The sequence below is a fragment of the Amblyomma americanum genome, chromosome 7, assembly GCF_052857255.1.
Source record: "Amblyomma americanum isolate KBUSLIRL-KWMA chromosome 7, ASM5285725v1, whole genome shotgun sequence".
In the NCBI taxonomy this organism is placed as follows: Eukaryota; Metazoa; Arthropoda; class Arachnida; order Ixodida; family Ixodidae; genus Amblyomma; species Amblyomma americanum.
Window position 1 is genome coordinate 49,499,391 of NC_135503.1, and position 12,239 is coordinate 49,511,629.

The 12,239-nt window shown below is 45.7% G+C and overlaps 1 protein-coding gene across 2 annotated transcripts in view; it reads right to left on the reverse strand.

Annotated features, from left to right (window-relative positions):
- The window catches only part of LOC144099077 (metabotropic glutamate receptor 5-like), a 411,956-nt gene that overhangs the window by 46,694 nt on the left and 353,023 nt on the right, over positions 1-12,239 (reverse strand). For both annotated transcript variants that reach the window (XM_077632161.1, XM_077632160.1), the window contains 2 exons: positions 7,930-8,162; positions 5,988-6,231 (listed from right to left, as the gene is read on the reverse strand). In XM_077632161.1, the coding sequence (XP_077488287.1) occupies positions 5,988-6,231; positions 7,930-8,162 (477 nt within the window). The remainder of the gene's footprint in view (positions 1-5,987; positions 6,232-7,929; positions 8,163-12,239) is intronic.

The window sequence follows — 12,239 nt, forward strand, 5'->3', positions numbered from 1 at the left end:
CAACCAAGCTTATAAATATATATATATATATATATATATATATATATATATATATATATATATATATATATATATATATATATATATATATATATATATATATATATATATATATATATATATATATATATATATTTAAGTGGAATGCTTCGCAGACATTCCAGGTCATGGTTAAATAACGTTACCTAAGCCACAGAGGTGAATATTTACAGCCTTACGGCAGGTGTGAGCTTAGAAGCGTTTGCCGCTAAATATCGAATTCTGCACATGCCCGATACTTGATTTAGGCTATAACGTTTCCATTATACGTCAATCATGCAGCCACGAGTTATCACTGCCACAACGGTGGCTGCTTTTGGGTTCCCTTGGTCACATCAGCGTTCTTTCCTGGCTGCCTCCTTTTTTTCTGCTTTGCCTGCACACCGGCTACCTAGCAGTTGGCAGTTTTATTCCGATGCAGTGTGTCATACGAAACCGCGCCGGCGCTAACATATCGAGTGCATAAGTAACCACTACATCTATTTTAACAGGGCGTTACACTTTTTTTAGTCGACATTTTCCACAATTCCGCTCAATCTCCGCTTGCTCCAATAACACGACTGGACATACCAGCGAGCGTGTTGCGGCGGGTACTACAAGCCTTATTGATTCTCTAGTCGAGCTCATTTTGGCAATATGGGGCTTTCCGGTGTTTCAGAAAAGGCTAGCCAGTTGTTACAGGACTGGACCAATCGAAACTCTTCGACTTATTATGAGTGTACCAGGTTCTCCAGATAACGGGTATTCAAGTTTTTTTTTTATATATAAGAGAGGGAGTGTCCTAGTCAAGTGAAACCAACTGAGGGCTGCTGAGAGTCGCGTGGCCTAATATTTGCAAAAAAAAGAACAGCTAGCTGCAATGTTTGCTCAGTGGTACCAGATACGCAGCTTTGTTTACTGGCCTTAAAAGGACGCTGACCACGTGACAAGGACAGGGTTAATTGGAGAGACATGGGAGAGGCCTTTGCCTGCAGTGGGGGTAGTAAGGCTGATGAAGATGATGATGATGATCTCTCATCCAGTCCACCCGCAAAACCCTATTAGGGAGAGCGCTTCGGAGTAAGGCGGAGTTTGTTTTCTGAGACGCGTCATGGGGTGCTAAAGCAGGACCACTGTCACGTGGAAGCTTTTTTATGGTGCGAGTTATCTTTTAAGGCCAGCAAACAATATTAATGCACCTAAATGGTAGCTTGGTACAAACATCTCAGTCATCCATTTTTCAAGGCAATCTACAACTTCTGAATTGCAACTCTGTTCCCGAGACCAATAATTAAAGGTTATAAGTATTTTCTAATTAATGAACTTAAGTGAACAAAAAATATACTCCAGACCAGGTCAAGCGACTCTCAACAGCCCTCAGTTGGTTTCACCGGGGCTAGGACAGTCCGCCTTTTTTAAAAGGTTGGTGACCTTTACCTGGGGCAATCGGCATATTCTGTAAATAAAAAAAAAGGAATAACAGAACAGCTGGTAAATAGATACCAGAGGCCGTGATTATTTTCGTTTTAATTTAATTTGATCCTCTCCCATTGGTTGCTAAGGCTGGCCACGTAGCCCGTGGGGGATGTCGTCGCCCTGGTCGAGGCAGAAACCCGTTAACGATGCCACCTTCTTGCGTAAGGACTTCCCACGCTTATGGCGCAATAGCGGATCGGCGTCGACGGTGAAGAAGTACAGAGCACGACGACTCATTTGACAGGCTTAATGCTCTGTATCGGCACTAATACCGATTCTGGGAGAGAACCTCTGCGGAAGATGTTCGACGCAGTGGCGCAGCATTTTGCCCCCCCCCCCCCCCCTACACACACAAACGGCCTGTCTGAATACTGCGGCAGTAGGGAGGCCAGAGGCAACACCTCAGCCTAACCAGCCGTGACTGTGATTGGTCGCTTGCTCCCCTGCCTCTGTTGATTTCGTCATTATTGAGGTCACGGCAAATGGAATGAAAACGAAGTGGATTGTTACATAATACGACCCTACGTTGAGATTGAAACCGACTTCGCATAGGCATTTACTTCTTTATTACGCACGGCACTAAGACCGTAGCTGGACTTCTCCGGCGGAAATAACCTTCGCGTGGGCGTACAACGCTGTGGCCGCATTCACTGTTGGCCAATAAAGATGTCAAGGTTGCTCTGGCCAACGTAAATATAACTCTAAATGTGAGACTATGAGAGCTCTTGAAAAGTGGCGAGGAAGACGGAAGGTTGTGGTTCTTTTGCTCCAGCGAAAGGCGAAAAGTCTGCAAGTTTTTTTGTTTTCCTTTTTTGCACTGTCCTCCCCCTTTCTCACGTATTAAAAACGTTGTTGATTAACTATGTCGTTAACCTAGTTACACTGGTGTATTGCTTTATACCTAAACACTACTCAGTGTATCCTCGTCACTGGCCTCTAATCTTGTATCCCACGCAACTGTTTTTAATCTTCATTAAAGAGATGCACTCAGGCCTAAGATGCGCCACCCCTCGCTACATCACGCGCGACGAAAGCGAGCTGGCCAGAATTGGACAAACGTGCAAATATCGAGGGAGAGAGAGAGAGTCGGACGGAGAAAATAAAAGGCAAAATGTCAACAAGGTAGAGCGTCTCCTAATTCCTCGCTTGTGTTATTTCCTTTCCACTTCTTGTCCCGGCACCACAGTGACAATGGAAGAAGCCGAGGAACAGTGTGAGCAGAGAATGAGTGCGGGGACTCGAGAGGTGTGCGCGGTTCCTAAATGGCGGCGAGAAGAGGCCGCGGAACAGAAGAGGGGACCATTGCGGCAGGAGTGTGTGTGCCTGCGTGTGTATGTACGTATGTGCGATTGCAACGCAGGAAATGACGCGCCTGAAAGTAACGACCCGGTACCGTAATTAGTCACGGCTCCTGGACAGGAGGGAATGGGGTCGAAGCGTCGGAAGTGTTGCGCCCTCTTGGCCCGCCCTGCTCGAGTGTCCCTTACTGCGGCGTCTTGCCGCATTCTTCTTTCGCCATTTTTCTTTGTTTCGTTCCTTTCTCGATGTATCCCAAGCTCAACGGCTCCGTTGTAACTAACCGCTCATTTACCTTGCCGCCTAGTTTTGGGTAAAGGCTACGCAGTTTGCTCTGAGCTCCGAAGGCAGGTGGCAAAAAAAAGAAGAAAAAATACCCATGCTAAGCAGGCAACGCTCAAAGCGTTCTGAGTTGACCCGATCATTACTGCGAACGCAGGACGGAAGCACCTATAATTTGACTTTTTTTCATTCTTTCTTTAGTAACCAGGTGCGCAATTTTCTAACGGCATGTTTAGTTTGTTTTTGTCCCGGATAATTTTTTTATTATCCTGGTAAAGAGAATAACCTGAGCAGGTGACTGAGAGGTATTTACCGTTAGAGAACGGATCATTTGTTTTCAGAAAGGCTACGATTGATTCAAAGCACTAGACACGCAACCATAAACGTATATTTGAGCTCGGAACGACTTGTACCTAGTCGATGTTGACAGCACTGCGATTTTCGCTTCCCGAGAATTGTGACCGCGCAGTGATCAACTGGTCAACAAGCATGCGAGAACGACTGGGAACAGTATGCACGAGCTTTCATTCCCAAACCACGCTCGCGCTGCTCCATGAAGCGCTCTTCGGACAGATGTGTGGTGCCGTTCGTAAATAGAGTGATAGTAGGTACGAAAGCGACATAGAAATGAGGAACAATTGGTCACTGTTAGAGGTTGCAGATTAAAAAAATTTATACAATTTTTTAAAACATTTAGCACGTTGTCTACATATGACATGTTTGCGTAAGTCTGAAGCAGGATAGAGACAGGATGGCGAAGGAACATATATCTTCGTCGCCCTCGTGTCTTTTGTGCAGCAGTTACTTTCGTCAAATAATGAACCAACTAACCCGACAAGTTTTACTGAAGTTACGTTCGCATACGGCCTGTGAGTTTTTGGGAATAGTTTAAGAAGCTTCTAGGCCTAAATAATTTTTTGTCTCATATGTGCCAACTGTGTTTGCCTACAGGTTCGTGACCAAACTTTTGGCAGACCGTTACTTACGCACAAATGCTACATTCGTACAAAAAAACAACAACAGAATGGACTATGCAGTCGTAATATGATGAAGGAATGGGACTTATTGAGATAAAAATCCTACACAAGGCAAAATTAACCAAAGATATAAGATAATCTGACTCCCACAGATATGTGCAAGAACACTTAAAAATCCTCTAGTGAAATTTAAATTTAGCAGCTCTTTTATTTCAGAGGGCGCTTCCCCGCCGTGGTAATTCTGTGGTTATGGCGCTCGGCTGTTGACCCGAAAGACGCGGGTTCAATCACGGCCGTTGTGGTCGAATTCTGATGAAGACAAAGTTCTAGAGAGCTATGTACTGTGCGATGTCAGTGTACGCTAAAGGAATCCAGGTGATCAAAGTTTCCGGAGCCCTTCATTCATAGCGTGTGCCACTTTGGGACGTTAGACCCCCATAAAACAAGCCAAACCAAACAAAACTAGAAGGCGATTCATTTATAATACTTAAAAGTGCTGTTCCCAGTGCTGTTTCATGCTGTAACCTAAAATTTACTGGTAGAAAATTTTCTATTTCGTGTGAATTTTTCTTGCATCAGCTTGAAAACTTCATTAATTTGTAAAAAAGGAAAATTTGGTTCTTAAATTGAAGGTAATTTTGTGAAAATTGGCTTTCAACCAAATTTTACCTCTCATATTTGACGAGAAAGGAAAGATTTCCTCCTTGTAACCTTACTGGCTGCACCTCCTAATATGTCATAGATCGTTTATATTGGCTTCCTATCAACAAGGATCTTTATGCGGCAAAGCACGCTTTAAAGGATCAAAAGCTGAACAGGGACTCGGAGCTACCAGTGAGAATAACGGTGCATCATAATGTCTGGGCGCGGGGATGGACGGAAATATCATTTTACTATCAGTGTTAACAAAAATTATTCTTAAACAAAACGCGGAAAACGAATGTGAAAAAGTAATATTTTGAGTGTCTGTAGTGGAAGCTTCAGAATGAAGTAGAAAGAAAATACAAGATGAATAATGAAGTAGGTATTTATATATATATACCGGTGTTTCACCTAACATGTTCTATAATTTTTAAAAATAGGCTTTTTCAGTTAGAAGAGCGCTTTTTTCGGCATAGCACTGTCAGCAGTGTACCACATCAGAATACAGCTAAGATGTGCTGACTAGCAATCTGTTTAACAAATATTGAATAGTCAACTTTTTATCTGTTACAGTTAGGCTCCTTAATTATTGAGAGGCGTCTAGTCGCATGTAGTATCTATATCAGCTTTTAGAATTTCGAAAACGCAGTTACCGTCCGCGCCAAGGCCCAACAAATGTTGGCTATTGCAACTTGTTACACGCACTGGAGAGGTTGCTTTGCCCGCAAGCTTCTCGAAAGCGCATGTTTTTTGGCGTGATGTAACTAAAATTTGTTGGGCCAAATCAGCGACGATAACCATGTTTTTGAAATTCTAAAAACTGGTATGTATGTTACTTATGGTGAGCTGCACGCCTCTCAATAATTAGGCAGCCTAACAGTAACAGTAAAAAGTTAACTATTGAATATTGGTTACCCATCCTCATAGTTAACACGTCTTAGCTGTATTCTGATATACTACACCGCTGACAATGCTATGCTGAAAAAAGCGTTTTTCTAACTAAATAAAGTCTAGTTTTAAAAACTGCGGAAAGTGTTAGGTGAAACACCCTGTACATGTATTACATGCTCGAAAAACCTGTTTAAAGATTTCCATCACAGAATTCATGCGATCGTCGCAACCGGAACTATAGAATCTCCCCCCCCCCCCTTCCCCAACCTCCTGAAAAAGAAAAGCGGTCACGAGAAAATTTTAAATTTGATGTAAAGAAGCTTTGCGTTTATGAGATTTCGGCCCCTACAGATTTCGGCCCCTACAAAAGAGCATATTTTAGGCCGGTATCTATATTTGGCTCACCGTCCGGGGGGATCTCCGTTCTCGTGGAAAAAGACCGTCTCGTTGTTCCAGTGAAAGGTGGCGTTCATGAGGTACTGGAGGAAGACGGAGCCGTTGACGGGCACCATGGCGGGGCAGACGCCCGACGTGTTCGGACAGAAGTCGTTGTGCATATTGTGCAGCCCGTACGCCATGGTGTAGATGGACTTCTTCACGAACTCGACCTTGGTGTCTTGCTTGTGGCCTTCGCGAAGCTGTTCGTTGCCTGCGAAGAGACGTGCAAAGGGTTCAGGTTCTCATCCATAACTCTCGTAAGAAAGAAGGAAGCATCTGCGCCAGTGAAAGAGGAGCATAACGCAATTTGTGCGTTAGAAGTACATGGCTGGCCACCGCTCTTGCAATAGTTCATTTGCGCTTCTTCTGAAGTGACGGGCGTGGGGTAGTGACAAATCGTTCTTACGCGCTTGCTGACCAATAGTGTGGTCTCTGATTCGCTGGCTGAGCTCTGAGCTAGTGCCAACAGGGTATACAGACTTACAGAGAAGAAGAGTGTCATAGATATTTCGTGAATTAAGCGTACGGTTTAAGTTGACAGCCAGCAGATGAAGAGAACAAACTACATCTTCCTTTAATTGTTACTTACCGTAAGGTAAGATAAGGTTATTCTAGCTTTAATAGCTGGTAAAAATGGGGCAGAGATAAGGAAACGACAGATGAAAGCCGCAAGCACAAGAGCAGAATATTTTTATTAAGTGATAAGGTGAAAGAACAAGCAAAAGGCCGCCAATGGCGCGTAAAGACTCAATTCACAGACGGCGACATATTACTAGCGTTAATAAACACAAAGGACAGAGAGCAGAAACAAACAGGACAACTAGCGTCTGTCCTGTGTGTTTCTGCTCTCTGTCCTTTGTGTTTATTAACGCTAGTAATATGTCGCCGTCTGTGAATCAAAAGCACCAACTAGCCCAACTTAATTCTTTAATAAAGACTCAAGCGACAGTTTTCGCCAGCCTTGTTCAACGACCTATATCACTCCAACTGTTTCGGCTGTCGCTCGTTCCTCAACTTTCGAGGACGCACTGACGTCTGAGATGTGTTGACTCCTAAAGATGTCAATCATCGCCATACCTGCACCCTCGGCGGCCTTTTCAACCAGCCATGACACTGCTGCTGGTACCGTTTAAACAGAGTTCGTTGGGCGGATTCCACAAATAATTTGCTACCGAGAGGACATATTCTCAAGTCTGTTGTTCCTCCGCAAAGCGCTCCTGAGCGACGGTGTTCCTCAGGCCTCGTCCCTTAAGAGGTATGCTAAAGGGGGCTGCGAGTGCCATGTTAGAGCGCTTTTCGAAAGTCATCGTTCGTAGAATCAGTTCGCTTTCCGGTATCTGGTAATGAAAATGCCAAGGCTGCAAATGTATGTAGACTACTTCTCTCCTTTTGTTCTCTTTTTTAGCAGGTGATTGACGTTGTAGAGTGCAAGGTGGCTTGCTGCTCATAATGGTTACAATGCGCAAGAAAAAGTGAAGCCCAAATGAAACTGAAAGTACCACGACACAGAGGTATCATGAATAATCTCACAATGGCCAACCATGACAGCTAACGAGACAACAGGTGGAGCGCCGGCTGATCGCGGACCATTACTAGAAGACATCCATCATCCTCATTACCACCAACGGCAGAACTGCAATGAAGGCAGCACCAAGTTATAGAAATAGCTTAGTAGCAGTGCCTTCAGAGGCCCGACGTATTTAAGAGTGACCAGGAGAACGTTTTACCCCGGAGAGTGGGCTGAGAGAGGCTAATACAGCAGAGGAAGACACAGGACTTTGTTAATGATGTCAGTGGGCCGCATTTGCTACCGAACAGCGGTTTAGGCAGATGTGAGACTTGCATGTACTTGAAACGAATGTTCGCCTCAAGAGCGCACTTGGCGTCACATGAGGTGAGCGAGCATTACCCGTGCATGTGCGGTTGTAGCGGCCCGAGTCGGGGCCGAGTCCGAGGGAGCAGTTGAAGCGCACTTCCCAGAACTCCTTGAACCACGGGTTCCGCAAGTTGGTGAAGGGGTTCAGGCTGAAGTAGTACCGGTCGAAGTCGTGGTCATAGTTGGCGTGGAAGCGGATGGACAGGCTCCCCACGGATGCCTTCTCCTGGTTCTTCACCACGTCTTGACGGTCAGACCAGCCGTCGCTGCGAGAGGGAAACGCAAAAAATACATTCGGAAAAAATCACGGCACACGTACTGTTATGACTGGAAAACAAAGAATTCTCCCTGTAGCGTTGATAACTTTAATTCGTCCTATACTGGGACACGTTGTAACCGTGGTATTGTTGTGAAAATTGATCTCCTCAGCCCATGTTGGTGACAGGGTCGACCACCGCAACTAATCGACTACTGTATTTACTCGCATATTGGTCGATATATCTATGATTCATCGACGCTCAGCTTCTAATGTGGGTCACTGCACCTCAAAAACACAGAAAAATAAAAAATAAAATTTACAAAGTTGCATAGGTAGGTAGACGTAACCTTTGGGCTACCAACATTCAGCTAAAGTTACCGGCACAACGCATTGCATAACGGATCACCGGCGGTACTGGGGAAAAATTATCAACGAAGACGGCCCCCTTCAGCATTGAGTGCAAATATACACAATTTCTAAGGAATGGTGAGACGTAAACTACTTCGTGTTCTATTATTGGTTCCATTAGAGCTCGGCAAACACCCACAGCGTCCGCAGCGTCAACGATACCTTGAGTGAACGGCAGTAATCTTCCACCGATGAAAAACGTTTTGGCCTTCTTAATGTTCACTGAAAAGAGAATTTGATGCTTTCTTCAGTAGCTGGAGGAATTTTTCGGCGACATCGAACTCGCGTGCTCCTACTCAATTTTTCGACGCCTTCGGATTAAGACGACAGCTCGCTTAAAAAGGCTCTGAAACACCTTCTGGGGAGAGTACGGAAACTCGTTCAATCACTGCACTGTGTTGTCATCATCACCTGAGCCAAATAACACGCTTCTGCCCACAGCGGAGAACAAACATTCAAGCGCGAAAGTTGGCGAGCCCTTTCTGGCGACTTCTTAAAACTCTCGATGTCCTCCGCGTCGCGTGTCTGCGCATATTGGTTAAGATATGGCTGTTGGTTAGATTCTTTCAGACGTCACGCAACTACTATGGCCGCGGCGGCCAGTCAGCCGCGCCGCTCCTGTGGGTCAGGAAGCTCCATCCCCCCCCCCCCCCTCACCCCAACCCCTTCCTTCCCGGAAATTCCCGCACTTGTCGGCAGCAGGGAGTGAGCCCGAGTGGGTGGGGCCGGCGGAGGAGCGCCGACCTTTGAGCGCCCAAAAGTTTACGGTTTATGGTTTATGGGGGTTTAACGTCCCAAAGTGACTCAGGCTATGAGGGATGCCGTGGTGAAGGGCTCCGCAAATTTCGGCCACTTTGGGTACTTTAAAGTGCACTGACATCGCACAGTACACGGGCCCCCACATTTCGCTTCCATCGAAATTCGACCGCCGTGGCCGAGATCGAACCCGCGTCTTTCGGGTCAGCAGCCGAGCGCCACAACCACTGAGCTACCGCAAAAACCAAACAGTGACAACAATATCTGCTGAGCCACCGCGGCGGCGAGCGTGCAAAAGCGATTGGAAGAGATGAAAAGGCGTGAAGACGCTGGAGTTCAAATTTTGTCTAGAGATAACTCAGATTCTAACAAACGCGTCAAAAAAAATTCTTGATGAATAAAATTTGTGAAGCAGCATCCTTTAACATCCCAGGAGTACCGTAACTTTATCGACAGCTGCTTTTAGGGCCCGGTCATAAACCACCGAAGTTCGGTAGGGACTCAACTTAAAAGAGTTTGCTTGCAGGCTAGTTAGTGAGGCATAATAGGCCCGAAGAACCACAGTGGGAGGGGATGCTATAAAGCAGTGCTAGTCACGGGAAGCATATGACACGGTGCACGGCTTAGTGATTGGAACTTCTGTTTTCACAACGGATCTACAGTTGCCGTCGCCCCTAGCACCACTGACACCGTTCCCTATTCTTTGCGTTTATGGCCGGGTTAACGCCTTCCATGGCCGATACTCGCGTATAGGTCGAGCTACAAGTTTGGAGAGTGCGATTCCAGAAAAATAGGTTGACCTATGCGCGAGTAAATGCGGTTGAAGGCGAGCATAGGGTATTGCTGAGTCGCCGCCGAGCAGTTCAACGGTTCACTTGCATGCTCATACTGAGACGAAAGGCAGGCACACGAACGAAGGAAGGGGGAACGATTTTGAGCCGGAGTCACTAATACCACAGCTGTGGCCAAGTGGTTGAGCATCCAACTCGCGTGCGGGTGGTGCGGGGTTCGATCCCTAGTGCCAGCGGGTACCCACCGGTGATACAATGGGTACAAGCTTTCCCCTGGTCTGGTGCTCGGCTTATTTAGGGTGAAATGCTTGGGAAATGGGTCTTTGGCTTCACCTTGAGAAGTCGAAAATACATTGTGCCATGGCGCTCTTTGGCCATAGATGTCCTTGCGCCATAAAAAAATTGGCAGTGGCTTAGCTCGGCTATGTCAGGATATACGTAGCGAAAGCTACGGCACAGCTTGGTTATCCTTGGTTAATCTTGATTGCAGGTCTAGGTTAGTGTGGCTGTCTGGCTGGTTGTCACGTGGTTCGTCACTCGGTTGGTCACGTGACCAGTAACGTGGTTGGTCACGTGGTGTGGTGCGACCACGGTGGGAATGCAAGCACGGAGAAACTGTTAGTTTGTGGCCAATGTAGCTTTTGCTACAAAATCCCTAATCATCATCATAATCGGAGTCACTAATAAGTCGCCAATGAGTGGCGTGCAAGAAACTAAGTCAGTAGCCAAAGATGCAACTCACAAAATCTGACTTGGCCTAGCATAAAATACCATTTAGTTCCTAAGAAACTCGCAAGTTGCAGATTGATTTTATTACAAGGACAGGCTGACTTGTACTGGTGGTGTTCCGCCATTCACGCGCATCTCACAGTCGCTCTCAAGATCACGTACGCTGAGAGCCGAGCAAAAAAAATAATAAGACAGGGTATTGAAGAAGCAAACTAAGAAGGAAATGCGAATGACGAAGTCATGCGTTTACGGCAAGATGTGCTTATTTTTAACTGGAATAGATCTCAATAGGTAAAATAGGTGCAATCTGACTTCGTCTTGCTCGCGTGCGCTGCACTAATTCTGCCATTTTGGCGTGGCAAATCAGCGCACTTCACATTATGCCAACAGTGGAGCCGTTCAAAATAAAAGTTTAGCTTTATTTAAAAAGCCTGTGACCGCCTCAAAAATTTACGTTTGCGAGACGACTGCAGTTAATAAACAAAAAAAGAAGAGAAAGCCTGTACGTAAAAGGATTTTTGCGCAACCCATATTCTGGACAAGATATTGTAAGCGCTTCCCCGAAGCTTCGTGAATCTTCGTTTCAAAGGGGGCGAACGGTGACAAAATAAAGAACGTTATTTCTTTACAAACAACAAACACGCGTGTTCTAAAGCTTTAATCGAAAAGCTCGGATATCGCTTCAGGCAATAACGCCGTTTCGTTCTCAAGATTCTTTTTGTCCTCTTCTGTGCTTTACAACTTTTTAAAAAGATTTTTCTTTCCGCTACGTATTGTGGGAGCATGGGAGACGTTTATAACCCGCTGCCTTTATTTCGAAGCTCGATCCCTGATGCAGCCATAGATATTACCGGTTCCTCGCGAGCGAAGGTGGCGAATGCAATAAGTGAATGAAAACAAACAAACAAACAAACTAAGCAAACAAGCGTGCATACGCCGTATGGTGCGCAGAACAACAGGGATTCGAGGAGATCCTCACAATTTTTCACGTATACACTCGCTTCCAAGCATGATATCCTCGCTCTTTCACCAGCTTTTCATACGGTAAAAAAGAGAAAAACAACAAACACAAAGAAAAACGAACTTCCACGAAGGAAAGCCCGGTGAAAATAAAGAAAACTCGCCGCATAAACGCGCGAGACCTCAATCCCTCGCTTGGGCCTCCTGCCTCGTTGCGTCTCCAGCAGCTGCGTTGCACGGCGCAATTGAAAACAAAAGCCCCGTGCCGATTCGCGAACCGTTATGTTTGCGACCATTTTTTAAAATAGAATATCCACTTTTTTATTATTTTGCTTCTCGTAAACCCGGTATGGCGACACCCGTGGAGACAGGAAATTCGAGGCGCGAAGTCTGGAGCTCCTCGAATCTTCTCAAACTACTTTCTTTTTCAACTCCGGGTT